The sequence below is a fragment of the Poromitra crassiceps genome (genome assembly GCF_964638095.1).
Source record: "Poromitra crassiceps genome assembly, contig: HAP1_SCAFFOLD_734, whole genome shotgun sequence".
NCBI classification, from domain to species: domain Eukaryota; kingdom Metazoa; phylum Chordata; class Actinopteri; order Beryciformes; family Melamphaidae; genus Poromitra; species Poromitra crassiceps.
In genome coordinates, this window is record NW_028151674.1 from 2,501 (window position 1) to 17,500 (window position 15,000).

Genomic DNA, 15,000 nt, shown 5'->3' on the forward strand with positions numbered 1-15,000 from the left:
TCGATATGATATTATTATTATATATTTATGGATGGGGATGGAGACCCAGTATTGATAGGCATCGCTCGATCATTTCTCAAAAGCCGAGAATCAATAAGGTCTGAGCTTATCGATGCTGCTATTGAGACATGGCGGGTCCTATAGCGTGACGGTATGTCTTGAGAGACGAGAATCACGTCATCTACCTCAAATCACTGGTGCACAAACATACATCGATTCAAGTTTTTGAATTCAATTGAATTGCCTGCCAACCGCCATTAACTACACAAAGAAGAATTGAATTGAATTGCCTAACCAAGCAAGGCAAATTTAATTCTGTTCAGAATAAAACAGTCACAGACTCACTCACTCAAGCAATACCAGTTCTGTTATTCATTTATTGTTGTCTCTTCTGTCCACCAAATAAAAAATATCAATAGTGGTATCATTAAAGACTAAAATGGTATCACTATCGAATAATGAATAACGAATGAATGAATGAATGAATGAATGAATGAAATGTTTGTCTCTGTGCTGTGTGTCAGGGCCAAGCCTGTGCTGACTCAGCAGATAAATGTTGTCTCTGTGCTGTGTGTCAGGGCCAGGCCTGTGCTGACTCAGCAGATAAATGTTGTCTCTGTGCTGTGTGTCAGGGCAGGCCTGTGCTGACTCAGCAGATAAATGTTGTCTCTGTGCTGTGTGTCAGGGCCAGGCCTGTGCTGACTCAGCAGATAAATGTTGTCTCTGTGCTGTGTGTCAGGGCCAGGCCTGTGCTGACTCAGCAGATAAATGTTGTCTCTGTGCTGTGTGTCAGGGCCAAGCCTGTGCTGACTCAGCAGTGGGTGAACGACGCGGCGTACTTTGATGGCACCGGCTACGCTGAGATCGTCATCAAAGGGGATTCCCCCAGAATGCAACGCTTCGAACAGGAAGTCAGGCTGCTGTCACACAATGGAATAATGCTGATGCTGCAGAACGGGGTACACGTCCCTTCATTCATCCATCCATCCATTCATCCATCATCCATCTCATTCTATCTATTCTATTTCTTCCTTCCTTCCTTCGTTCATTCATTTATGTATACATTTTATGTCTTAAATTAAGTACCGTAAAACTTTTCAAATGAAAAGTAAAACATTCAAATTAACATTTCGAGTCCCAAATTGCCGCAGGTCTCATATATAGACGTGGGGTCTGGCTACATATTTTGTAAATAAACGCGGGTCTCAATTTGACGCCGGGTATTTTGAATTTTATTTTTTTACTTACTTGCTGAGCGATATTGCGACCCGCGATCCGTAGAATGTGAGCGCGTCACCTGATCGCGCAAAATGATCCGGATGGAGGCTAAAGAAATGTACGCCTCGGTGAGTGACAGCAGGGACGGGGACGGGGAGCTGCTAGCGCCAGCTGGCTTGACAGATTCCTGCACCGCAACAATTCTTCTGTCAGAAAGACGTAATATACATATAATAAAAGTAATATACAGTACAACTGTTAATTACTAATTGCGGCGCGGCTGAGTGATGTGCTCTTTAAGTGGAAATTTGTTCAACAGCAGCACATTTTCGTTCTGAGCTTTTCTATTAGTTTCTGCTGATTTTTTTTTAACACTAAATCCGACAGGTTTAGGGTAAATAATTTGTTTGAGAATTATGAGTATAATTTTTGACTGTATTTATTTATTACTGTACTAGAAAAGATACGCCAAATAGCAGGTGGCAAAGCAGATCTCTATACTGTATTTTTTAATCCAAGTAATATTCATACTGGTTTAAATCAACAGTTTGATACTATTTCCAATCTTTGCTGAGCAAGAATTTTGTGCAAAGAGAATTAAACCATCCCAATTTGCCGCAGGTCCCATATAGAGGCGGGGTCTGGCTACATTATAATAAACAACCCGGGCTATTAATTGAGGCTTCACGGTACATCACTCCACTGTGGAATTATTCATCCAAAGTTGTATTTCCAACGTTCATTATACTTAAGCAATATAACACGAGAGCAAGTGTGTTGTGGAGAATATATCCGCTGATAAGCTGTTATAAGCTTATCAGCGGGATATATTCCACAACACACGCTGCTCGAGTGCTATATTGCTTTTATAAAACGGTTTCCAAGTATAATAATATAATAATAATAATACTATAAGTCCGACTGGCATTTTATTCTGATAGAGTCAGTTGAAACACTACTGTAAGGCGGGACCTCTAGCAAGAAGATAGACGTGCGGGTGATTTGATTGGATCGTTCTGGAGACTGAAGTCGACATTGGCCAATCCTGGCGCTTGCTGAGAGCTTTTTGCAAGGCCGACAACCAGAGCCGTATGCCGACACCAAGTAACGTTACGTCTTATTTAGAAATGCGGGGTTAAGAGTGAGGGCGCGCGAGAGAGGGGTTAAGACATTAGCCCGCGTCTATCTTGTACAAAACATCATTTTCTGCGAAGTATTAGTAAAGTTATAATGCGAAGATCGATTCACAAGGATCTGAAAACTGTCTCCGCCATTTTGTTTTTGAGGTAACCAAAGCCTAAGAGAGTTGCGCCATCATGCGTCTGGCTGCAAGACGAGTAGCTTTTTGTTTTGACACTACTGTAAGGCGGACCTCTAGCAAGAAGATAGACGTGCGGGTCATTTGATTGGATCGTTCTGAGACTGAAGTTGACATTGGCCAATCCTGGCGCTTGCTGAGAAGCTGAGAGCTTTCTGGAAAGCCCAACACGGAGCTCGAGGCAGCGCTGCCTTTTAGTAAGAGAGTTGCCATGGCAACCAATAACCCATGGCCATGGTTATTGAACTCGGTTACTGGAATTATACAATGGCTGTGAACCAATCAGATTGCTTGATTTGAGAGAGCCGTTTATAAATAATGTATATATAGATTCATTATACATAATGTATATATAGATTCATTATACATAATGTATATATAGATTCATTATACATAATGTATATATAGATTCATTATACATAATGTATAGATTCATTATACATAATGTATATATAGATTCATTATACATAATGTATATATAGATTCATTATACATAATGTATAGATTCATTATACATAATGTATATATAGATTCCTTTCACAACATTCACTCACTCACTAATTAATTCTTTCCTTTCTTCATTCATTCATTCATGTTTTGTAGAATCATTCATGTAATGTGATATTTATTATGCGATGTCCATTGTGAATATCACATTACATGTACAGACGTATAGATACAATCATCATACATCTATAGTTTCACTATAACATTCACTCATAATGTTTTCCTTCGCCCTCTCTCTTTCTCCCTCTCTCTTTCTCCCTCCCCCTTTCTGTGTCTCTCTCTCTTTCTCCCTCCTCTTTCTCTCTCTTTCTCCCTCCCTCCCTCCCTCTCCCCCCTCTCTCTCCCTCTCTCAGGACCAGTTCCTGTGCCTGGCGGTGCGTCAGGGCAGACTGAAGGTCTTCTATGACTTCACTGGTGATCTGATCGAGCTGGAGCCCAAAGACCCCGATCCCGCAAACCTCAGGATCAGTGACGCCGAAACCAAAAATGTGAGTCTGTCTGTCTGTCTGTCTGTCTGTCTGCCTGTCTGTCTGTCTGTCTGTCTGTCTGTCTGTCTGTCTGTCTGTCTGCCTGTCTGTCTGTCTGTCTGTCTGTCTGTCTGTCTGTCTGTCTGTCTGTCTGGCTGTCTGTCTGCCTGTCTGTGTGTCTGCCTGTCTGTCTGCCTGTCTGTCTGTCTGTGTGTCTGTCTGTCTGTCTGCCTGTCTGTCTGTCTGTCTGTCTGTCTGTCTGTCTGCCTGTCTGTCTGCCTGTCTGTCTGTCTGCTGTCTGTCTGTCTGCCTGTCTGTCTGCCTGTCTGTCTGTCTGCCTGTCTGTCTGCCTGTCTGTCTGTCTGTCTGTCTGTCTGTCTGTCTGCCTGTCTGTCTTTCTGTCTGTCGTCTGCCTGTCTGCACAAGAGTTCTTACTAATTCTGGTGTTGTTTTTTCCACTGGTGTAGCTGGAGATCATCATCCTGCGCACGGGGAAGCAGCAGGTTGTGGTGAGAAACAACCGCAAATCCCTTTACCAGCACCAGTTCACTGAGAGCATCCCCCCCTTCACCGGCACCTACTACCTGGGAGGAGTACCAGAGGACAGATGCCTGACAAGTGAGCAGGACGCGCACACGCCGCATGCACGCACACGCACACACACGGACACACACACGCACATGCACACACACACACACACACACACACGCACACACACATACGCACGCACACGCACACACACACGCACGCACACACACATACGCACACGCCGCATGGTTTTAAAATGAAAGGCGTTCTCCGGCCACACAAGCGTTTCAGCTGCGGCTGCGTTTTCAGAATAATCTCCGTCATACTAACACCCCCCCCTCGTCTTTCTCTCCCCCCTCTCTCCTTCTCTCTCTCTCTCCCCCCTCTCTCTCTCTCTCTCTCCCTCCCCCTCTCCCTTTCTCTCCCTCTCTCTCTCCCTTTCTCTCTCTCTCTCCCCCCCCTCTCTCTCTCTCTCTCTCTCCCTCCCCTCTCCCTTTCTCTCCCTCTCTCTCCCCCCCCTCTCTCTCTCTCCCTCCCCTCTCCCTTTCTCTCCCTCTCTCTCCCCCCCCCTCTCCCTTTCTCTCCCTCTCTCTCTCCCTCCCCTCTCCCTTTCTCTCCCTCTCTCTCTCCCCCCTCTCTCCCTTTCTCTCCCTCTCTCTCTCCCTCCCCTCTCCCTTTCTCTCCCTCTCTCTCTCTCCCTCCCCTCTCCCTTTCTCTCCCTTTCTCTCTCTCTCTCTCTCCCTCCCCTCTCCCTTTCTCTCTCTCTCCCCCCCCCCCTCCTCTCTCTCTGTGCAGGCTGAAGGCTCTGTTCTCTAAGCAGGGTTCTCTGAAGGGCTGCTTCAGGAACCTGAAGGCCATGAACTCTCACATTGACCTGAAGAGGATGAAGAGCTCTGGAGTGAGCTACGGCTGTGCCAACGACCTGCTGGTACCACCACCCCTCCTCCATCCAACCCTTATTATAGTCACATCCCCCCTCCTCATCCTCATCTTCCTCCTCGTCTTCCTCGCTCCTTCCTCTCTTGGCAAAGAAATCCATTTTTGATGTCTCTTTGATCTCATGGTGGATTTCTGACAACAGTGCTGCCACCATTTTGGCCTGGGGGGGAAAGAAAAGCCTTCTTGCGCTAAGCACAACATCAGTACGTTGATCAGACCTTGACAGCCAATCAGAGGTAGTCCCCTCCAGGCCAAAATGGCGGATTTGCCTCGCGTTGTTGTTGTTGTTGCAATGGAACGATGTAGTGGTCTATTCTTATCAATGGAAGTTCTTTGTTTTGGACTGCGCCCGTTGGTAACGCCCCCTGGAGATAGAAATGGAACTGAGAGATTGCCGACAAATTTGCATTTTGCAAATGCAATGCAGTGCAATGTGAATTGTCCAGGCTACACATAGAGATACAAGTAAAATAACACACACACTGATAAGTCCTGACCCCTGTGTGTGTGTGTGTGTGTGTGTGTGTGTGTGTGTGTGTGTGTGTTGTGTGTGTGTGTGTGTCTGTGTGTGTGCGTGTGTGTTTTGTGTGTGTGCAGGTGGCCCGGGAGGCTCACTTCTCGGGGCAGAGCTACCTGGAGCTTCCTCCAGCCAGCGTCAGCCTCAGGAACAACTTCTACGCCGGCTTCGGCTTCAGGACCGAGCAGAAGGCTGGACTCATGTTCTACCGACCAGGCCCAGGTGGGTGAGGGGGGGGGACCACCAGGCCCAGGTGGGTGAGGGGGGAGGGACCACCAGGCCCAGGTGGGTGAGGGGGGAGGGACCACCAGGCCCAGGTGGGTGAGGGGGGAGGGACCACCAGGCCCAGGTGGGTGAGGGGGGAGGAACCACCAGGCCCAGGTGGGTGAGGGGGGGAGGGACCACCAGGCCCAGGTGGGTGAGGGGGGGGGGAGGGGACCACCAGGCCCAGGTGGGTGAGGGGGAGAGGGAACACCAGGCCCAGGTGGGTGAGGGGGGGAGGGACCACCAGGTCCAGGTGGGTGAGGGGGGGAGGGACCACCAGGTCCAGGTGGGTGAGGGGGGGGTGGCTCCTTACGGGTCCTTGAAATGCTCGAAAGCTCGAGAAAAAAATCAAGGCCATGAAAGTTTTGTAAAATGGACATAAATAGATATAAATAGATACTGATCATAGAAGTTATATTTTATCCAAGAATAGAAATTTAAGTTATTTAGATTTTTTTTTTACTCAACTTACATTATTTAATCCTCTGTCTTGCTTTCATTAAGGAATATCAAACGTCTTCCTGTCTGAGTCTTTCCACTTACCTTTCTTCTCTCTCCATCTCTCCCCCGTGGCGGCGTCTCCGCTCACCGCGGCCCCCTGCAGGACGGAGTGTGCCAGGTGTTTTTTGGATAAGGGTCACGTGGTGGTGCGCGCTGGAAACAGCGAGATCCGAACGCAGAAGACTTACAACGACGACAACAGCCACTACGTCGCTCTGTACCACAACGTCAACGGGTACGAACACTACGAGTGTTCAGACCACATAACTAGCAGGCAGTTCCTGTTCACATTATTGTACTGCCACATTTTCATTTACGACTGTGATCAAAATGTGTCGTGTGCAGTTAGAGGTGTGCTTTACCCGAGAAAAAACATCTAATCAACCGTTTTAATGTTGCGCTCTCAATCATTTTGAAAAACTACGGGTCACTTTTAAATGGTGAATCTAATTCCGATGCAGTTTGCTGTGACTGTGGTCTCCCGGCCGCTCTGACCAGGGCCGCTGGAAGTCTTTTTAAGTAGGGGGGTGCTGCAAGGAAGGGACCTTTGGCGCCGAAGCTGATTTGGGCCGTTTTTTGGACTTTTGGATGTTTTTTTTTAGCCATATTTAGAGGAATATCTCATTTTAAATTAACATTAGGATTAGACTGTTGTGATGTCATTATTCAGTATTTTCTCCGTTTCTCACTCATTTTCATGTCACCACCTGCTCTCCCTTTAGGTCACTACAACAGACAGCAACACAGGCAGAAACACTGAACTTATTATTATATTTTATTATCTCATTATTATAAACCAAACGTCAAAAATAACATCTCCACCCTCTTTGCTTTGCTCATAGTCTTCAACTAAACCCTAAATATCGCAGTATAAAACATATAAAACACATTTTAATCATATATATTTTCCAATCCAATTCCAATACAAAACAGCAGAGGGTGCTGCAGCACCTGCAGCACCCCCACTTCCCGCAGCCCTGGGTCTGACCCGCCGTGTGTGTGTTGTGCTTCCTGCCTGCAGGATGCGTCTGTACATGGACGACATGCTGGAGAAGGGTAATGATGGCGGGCGGGCTGGAGGCGGCGGGCGTGCTGTGTCAGCTGCGGTGACCCAGCCGGGCGGAGTCTACCTGGGAGGGACACCCGACCAGACGGCCGGCAACCTGACCGGCTGCATCAGCAACCTGTTCATCAAGAGGTGAGCTCCACAACTCAGCTGAGAACACAGCTCAGCTCAGGGCAGGGCCTGTTCTTACACACAGAGGAGTGACCGAGTCCACTCTGCTCCAAAGTCAGTCTAAGGTCTGCAGGCACAAGTCTCAAGTCTAAATCTAGAACAGCAAGTCAGGTCAGAAGAGATCAAGAGCCCACTATCAATGTGTGAGACAGCACCCTGGCTATGGTGTTTAATAGTAGGGCTGTTGGTATTGATAGTTGTTTTTGTTTAGAAATGCCATATGTAGATTAAGCTAGGCTAACATTAGCTATGAAACCAGTGTCTTCCTGCTCTCTCTCTCTCTTGCTCTCTCTCTCTCTCACACACACACACACACACACATGTTAAGCCTTAAGCGCCCGGCATGGTTTTGCGCAGCCACGACTTGGAGCCTTGCCGCCGCCGAGTGGCGACAGCGAGACTGTGCATACTCGAACATAACTTGTCCAAAACTTTATCGTTTACTAATACCGGTAACTTGCAATCATGTCGGTGGGGGAACATTTTATTGTCCCTCCATTTCAAAACTCATTTCGGCAGAAGGCTTTGCTAGATGAGGGACAAGCACGTTAAATGAGGAAATGGCATTTCCTCATTCCTCACAACAATGAATTGACGGCGCAGAGTCACATGTTTGAGGAGCTGCACGCCCCCTACGCCGAGCTGCGCCGAGAGGACGCCCAGGACCCCCTCGGCGCAGTCAGCGCCGCCGATTTCGCTCGAGCATAATTTGCGCTTTAGCTGCGAGTACAAGACCACTACTACAAACTACACAATACACTGGGGACCCAAGGAGCAGGGTGAACAGGCACTGCACTACAGGAGTTATCAGAAAAGCAGATCTATATATATATAGATATATAAGGGGGTACGGTGGTACAGTGGTAAACGCTGTCGCCTCACAGCTCGAAGGTCCTGGGTTCGATTCCCACCTGGGACGTTGTGAACGCTGAAGGAATGCGTGCCCGTCCGCATGTCCTCGAGTGCCCACTGCCCGGGTGGGGTCATCAAAATGGCCTTTCTGTGTGGAGTTTGCATGTTCTCCCCGTGCCTCCCGGGGGCTTCCTTCATATAGGAACCCCCTTCACCAAAACATGCAATATCCTGGTCGCTGATGTGGTTCCTCCTCTGGTCGTTAAGGGCGCCTGTTCAGAGGGAGGGGAACTGGTTGGAATAGCGTGATCCTCCCACGTGCTATGTCCTACCGGTGAAGCTTCCCCTGTCAGGTGAAAAGAAGCGGCTGGCTAACTGCCCATGTCTCGGAGGAAGCATGGAGCCAGTTTCGGCTCTCCCCAGATCGGCAGAGGGTGGAGTAGCAACCAGGATAAATAAATTAAATTAGCACTAATGGGGTTAAAAATGGGATAAAAAATCGGGAAAAAAATATAAGTAAAAAAAAAAAAAAAGAAGCAGATATAGCTTCACTCTTTCAGGGACAAATTCGAATTCTTCGGTCCTCCTTTCTTCAGTCCTTCACAGCTTTTCAGTCCTGAAAAGGTGTGAAAGTTGAACACTAGTTAACTCCATAGACAGACAGTGGAATCTGCTCATTCACTGAGAAGAGTTGACCTCTAAAGTGAGTCTCTTGGCGTGTGTGTGGTCCCTCAGGGAGACGAGTCCTCAGATGGTTCAGAACCTGATCAAAGCCAAGGAGAACGTCAATGTTCCTCTGGACTGTCCTGCTGCCAAGAAGCCCCAGCAGATCCTAGCTGCTCCGCCCAGACACGGCAAGAACCACAAGGTACGTGCACACGCACACACACACACACACACACACACACACACACACACACACACTTAGCAGAGACTAACTGAACCACCTAAACTGCAAAAAACCTAACAATACTCTCTCACTCGCTCCTGTTCTCTTTCCCTCCCCCCTCTCCCCCTCTCTCGTGCTACTCTCCCTCTCTCTCTCCCTCATCCCTCTCTCTCCCTCCCCTCTCTCCCCCTCTCTCTCTCCCTTCTGCCCCTCCTCCCTCTCTCTCTCCCATCTCTCTCTCTCTCCCCCTTCTCTCTCCCCCTCTCTCTCTCCCTCCCCCTCTCTCTCCCCCCTCTCCCCATGTCTCTCTCCCCCTCCCCCCTCTCTCCCCCTTCTCTCTCCCTCCCCCCTCTCTCCCCCTTTTCTCTCTCTCTCTCTCACATCTCTCTCCCTCCCCCGTCTCTCTCCCCCCTCTCCATCCCTCCCCCTCTCTCTCTCCCCCCTCTCTCCCCCCTCTCCATCCCTCCCCCTCTCTCTCCGCATGTTTCTCTCTCTCTCCCCTCTCCATCCCTTCCCCCTCTCCCTATGTCTCTCTCTCCCTCCCCCCTCTCTCTCTCTCCAGGGGAAGCAGAAGAAGCAGCCTGGCTCTCGTAGCAGGAACACCAGAGGGTCGTGTCGGGGTGAGCAGGCAGCTCAGGAGCCTGGAGCTTCTCACTTCAGTGGCTCCACACACAGCTACCACAGATACGACACACTGCCCAGCACGTTCAGCACTGTGTGAGTGTCTCTCTACCGCTCTCTCTCTCCCTCTGTCTGTCTGTCTGTCTGTCTGTCTCTCCCTCTGTCTGTCTGTCTGTCTCTCCTTCTGTCTGTCTGTCTCTCTGTCTGTCTCTCCCTCTGTCTGTCTGTCTGTCTCTCCTTCTGTCTGTCTCTCCCTCTGTCTGTCTGTCTGTCTCTCCTTCTGTCTGTCTGTCTGTCTGTCTGTCTGTCTCTCCTTCTGTCTGTCTCTCCCTCTGTCTGTCTCTCCCTCTGTCTGTCTGTCTGTCTCTCCTTCTGTCTGTCTGTCTGTCTCTCCTTCTGTCTGTCTGTCTGTCTGTCTGTCTGTCTGTCTGTCTGTCTGTCTGTCTGTCTCTCCCTCTGTCTGTCTCTCCTTCTGTCTGTCTGTCTCTCTGTCTGTCTCTCCCTCTGTCTGTCTGTCTGTCTCTCCTTCTGTCTGTCTCTCCCTCTGTCTGTCTGTCTGTCTGTATCTCTGTCTGTCTCTCCCTCTGTCTGTCTGTCTGTCTCTCCTTCTGTCTGTCTCTCCCTCTGTCTGTCTGTCTGTCTCTCCTTCTGTCTGTCTCTCCCTCTGTCTGTCTGTCTGTCTGTCTCTCCCTCTGTCTGTCTGTCTGTCTCTCCCTCTGTCTGTCTGTCTGTCTCTCCTTCTGTCTGTGTATCTCTCAGGACTGAATGTGCCAATTAGGTAACGAGGGATGATTAGGTGGGCATGATTGAAGGAAGGCCTGTGTGGGACTTTCCAGGAAGAAGCAATCATGGTGACCAATCAAAAGAGTTCGGGGGCGGGGTCCTGGAACAACTATTACTTTGTGAAATCAGATGGTGCACTTGCATACAGTCAGTGTGCTACACACAGTAGAGCATACAGTCAGTGTGCTACACACAGTAGAGCATACAGTCAGTGTGCTACACACAGTAGAGCATACAGTCAGTGTGCTACACACAGTAGAGCATACAGTCAGTGTGCTACACACAGTAGAGCATACAGTCAGTGTGCTACACACAGTAGAATGCAACCAGCGTGGTCCCAGTTTGGAGAAATGGAGACCGGCCACGTCAGGCGAGTAGAGCTGTCTGCTGAGTGTGAAGGAGCCACGAGCAAAAAGGTACAAAACAAGATTAGAAAAATACATAAAATGCTTCCATCCTGCTCACCTGGAATAATCCAAGTCTCCACAAGCCCTGAGATGCCAAATTGACATGAAAAGACATCATTTACAGCTGAAATCTTCACTGTAGCCAGCAGGTGCAGCAGCCTCATCAGCCCCCCCACCTGCTGCCTCACCTGCTGCCTCACCTGCTGCCTCACCTGCTGCCTCACCTGCTGCCTCACCTGGCTACAGAGACGATTTCAGCTCAAAACAGGGTGGAAATGACATATTTTCAACTTGGCATCTCAGGGCTTGTGGAGACTTGCATTACACCAGGTGAGCAGTATGGAACCATGTTATGTATTTTTTCTGTTGTTTTGTACGTTTTTGCTCATGGCCCCCTTCACACGCAGCAGACAGCCCTACTCGCCTGGTGCCGGCCGGCTGCATTCCAGTGCATGTAGTACACTGACTGTATGCAAGTACCTCATAGGACCCCACTTCAAACAAGCCGAACTGTCCCTTTAATGACCACAGAGAGTCAGGACCTCGGTTTAACGTCTCAGGACGGTAGCGGTAGTACCATAGAGGTTTTGGTACCTGACCCTAGTTTCGGGTCGGGTTTGAATGTTCAGGCCCGTTGAGAACTCTCTCCCCCTCCCCTCCTCTCCCGGCAGGCCTCACATCTCCATGGCTCTGAGGATCAACTCTACTGACGGCGTGGTTCTGTACGCGGCCGGCGGCCCGCACGGCGCCGCCGTGATGTCACTCGTGATGTCAGAGGGCCACCTGCTGCTGCTGCTGGATGGAGGCAAGAGGAAGGTCAGCCTGCGCAGCCGCAGGAAGTACAACGACCAGCAGTGGCACACGGTGAGGTCACACGCCATGAAAGGTCACATGACCCGGGTACCAGGAAGTGAATTTATTACAACAGGTGGCTGGATTTGGCTGCTAATATCTGATGGCTTTATGAACTGTATATAGGTTGGATCACTGTCGAGTCGGAGCAGTGAGACGCACAAAACAAGACTGATTTATATGAAAATGTTGGGGATTATTAACCATTAATCCAGATTATTTGACATTGAGTGCATCAGTAGAATAAACGATCCAATTCAATTAGACCATCAACAATTCCAAGCAAGCAAAAATACACGGTGCAAATGTCAGCGTCTTATTTCTCTGACCGTCATTTATTGATCATTATTTTGATGGAACGGTCTTGAAGGAACGTGACCTGAATGTTTTTACAAAGAGAAAGAGAAGTGAGCGACGTGCACAAAGCATTCAGTACAATGAGGCTCCTGCTGTGAATAACTTTAAGAGCAGTTTGTAGCTACTATGTAACACCAGCTGTTTGTAAAGCTGTGTGTATTTATTCACCTTATGTAGCCACGCCCACTTGACCCAGTTGTGTTATGACTTCCTGTGTAACACAGTCAACCTTTCTCTTTTTCGACAGCATCTTGTTGATTCCTTTGTTTTTTGGTAGGTAGCCGAAAGCGCGATTCAATTCCAGCGTGGCATCATGGCGGCTTTGTTTACACCTGATGACATACTTCCTTGTAGTGCAGGTTAATTAACTTATGAATGAACTCTTAGCTTGCTTATTAGCCACACATAGTTCATGATAATGGGGTGCGAATTTAATAATAATAATAATTCAATAAAAAAAAAAAAAAAAAAATTTTTTTAACACGTTCACTGCCAATGACGTGTTTTTACGTCAAACTAAATCCAACGGTTGACTGCCAATGACGTGTTTTTACGTCAAAATTTTTTTTTTTTTTTTTTTGACCGTGGGATGTGCATCTAACCCTTTTACATCTCTTATATAATTATTGAAGCCACCGAACATGTACAACCCATTCCACCGACCCACTAAGTGGCGACAGTGCTCTCCCAGACTAGAGGAAGGCAAGCAAAAAGCATGTGTGAGGAAGCCATTCTCATGAAAATGGATGGCGAAAACGCTTTCGTTTTCACGCTGATTGCTGGCGGTGCGGGATTGCAAATTTGCATAATAGATTACGGGTGGAACACACTTTGAAACACGCAGCATAAATAAGACCAGAATCGCAAAAGCTTCATCAAAGCTCTCAACACAAACCACAAGAAACGAGCGAGCCGATCCAGACTTGCACAGCGGACAGGCAGCAGCAGCAGAAGCAGTGAGCCTGGTGACGCGAGGTTACAGGAGCAACAGAAACGAGCTTGTGACACGCCCGCTGCAGCCAAGAAGAACACACACGGAGGGAGGAGTTTGAATGAGAGGGGTGTTTCCTGCTGTTATGGAGGAAATTACTGTTCAAAACTATTGTTTAGATGTCTGACGTCTTACTGATGCCAAAAATGAATGGTTAAAGTGACTGTTCTATCGAATTTCACAAAAAGCAGTTTATCTCAAAATAATTTTTCAGACGCTGAAACCATGCTGTATTCAACTGCTAATGCTTACATAACTACTAACTCTACAAACTAACTCTTTTAGACAGAGAAAGCACACATTCTATTAGTTCTTTTGAGATATTGTGTGTTCACAAAATCTTAGCAGAAAAGAATCCTCGGGTCTTGAAAGATGAGCCAGAATCCTCAAAAAAACCCTCTGGCAGAAGCTACCTACAGTAAAAAAAAAACGGCTGGCAGTGAATGTGTTAATATTCCAAAACATCTTGCGGGCCGGATGAAACCTGCCCGCGGGCCGGACCGCGGGCCGTATCTCTGACATCCCTGGTCTATAGTGTCTGTGTGTTTTCTCTCTCCAGGGGGTTTGTAAAGCTGTGTGTATAGTGTGTGTCTGAGTGTGTTTTCTCTCTCTCTGTCAGGTGTTTGTAAAGCTGTGTGTATAGTGTGTGTGTATAGTGTGTGTCTGAGTGTGTTTTCTCTCTCTCTGTCAGGTGTTTGTAAAGCTGTGTGTAAAGCTGTGTGTATAGTGTGTGTCTGAGTGTGTTTTCTCTCTCTCTGTCAGGTGTTTGTAAAGCTGTGTGTAAAGCTGTGTGTATAGTGTGTGTCTGAGTGTGTTTTCTCTCTCTCTGTCAGGTGTTTGTAAAGCTGTGTGTATAGTAGGGCTGTGGCGATTCACTTATCTCCCGATTCGATACTATCACGATTCTTGGGTGCCGATTCGATTTATATTGCGATTCTTAAGTATTGCGATTCTACGATTATTGCGATTCGATATTACGATTTATTGCGATTTTTGTTTATTTTTTTCTTTTATTTTTTCAGTTTGTTTGCTTTTTTACACTAGATTAGAACATGGGAAAAGTTTAATCATACACTAGAGACTGTATATTATATATCATGAGTAGGGCTGGGCGATATACCGGTAGTTAAAAACAGGGGCGGACTGGGATCATAATTCAGGCCGGGCATTAGATACCAAGCAGGCCAGGCCGGTATGGGCCGACGCGCGTGAAATTTGGGCCGTTTGAAGCCCAATTTGACAATGAGATGCACCCACTTTAACCCTGAAGTGTAATTATTACTTCAGACTAACTAATAAAGTAATAAAACCACTAGTAAACCAGTAGGCGGCGCCTGGCCTGCTGTTCAGTAAGTGGCCTGACTGCAAGCACCAAAAAAAAAAAAAAATTTTTTTTTTTTTTTTGCCGATTATCGATTCTGGAATAAAAGATCGATTCAAAAAATCGTGACATTAAAAATCGCGATACTTAGGTGAATCGATTTTTTCCCCCACCCCTAGTGTATAGTGTGTGTGTATAGTGTGTGTCTGAGTGTGTTTTCTCTCTCTCTGTCAGGTGTTTGTAAAGCTGTGTGTAAAGCTGTGTGTATAGTGTGTGTCTGAGTGTGTTTTCTCTCTCTCTGTCAGGTGTTTGTAAAGCTGTGTGTAAAGCTGTGTGTATAGTGTGTGTCTGAGTGTGTTTTCTCTCTCTCTGTCAGGTGTTTGTAAAGCTGTGTGTAAAGCTGTGTGTATAGTGTGTGTCTGAGTGTGTTT

At 47.5% G+C, this 15,000-nt stretch overlaps 1 protein-coding gene across 1 annotated transcript in view; it reads left to right on the plus strand.

The window, feature by feature from the left end:
* Nucleotides 1-15,000, plus strand: part of LOC310771517 (laminin subunit alpha-5-like) — a gene marked incomplete at both ends in the record, with an annotated part of 24,779 nt that overhangs the window by 1,870 nt on the left and 7,909 nt on the right. Inside the window, 11 exons of the mRNA XM_083664113.1 lie at nucleotides 686-695; nucleotides 794-959; nucleotides 3,397-3,531; nucleotides 3,978-4,150; nucleotides 4,834-4,966; nucleotides 5,575-5,716; nucleotides 6,263-6,494; nucleotides 7,281-7,457; nucleotides 9,084-9,216; nucleotides 9,800-9,954; nucleotides 11,720-11,912. Of these exons, the coding sequence (XP_083520239.1) occupies nucleotides 686-695; nucleotides 794-959; nucleotides 3,397-3,531; nucleotides 3,978-4,150; nucleotides 4,834-4,966; nucleotides 5,575-5,716; nucleotides 6,263-6,494; nucleotides 7,281-7,457; nucleotides 9,084-9,216; nucleotides 9,800-9,954; nucleotides 11,720-11,912 (1,649 nt within the window). The remainder of the gene's footprint in view (nucleotides 1-685; nucleotides 696-793; nucleotides 960-3,396; nucleotides 3,532-3,977; nucleotides 4,151-4,833; nucleotides 4,967-5,574; nucleotides 5,717-6,262; nucleotides 6,495-7,280; nucleotides 7,458-9,083; nucleotides 9,217-9,799; nucleotides 9,955-11,719; nucleotides 11,913-15,000) is intronic.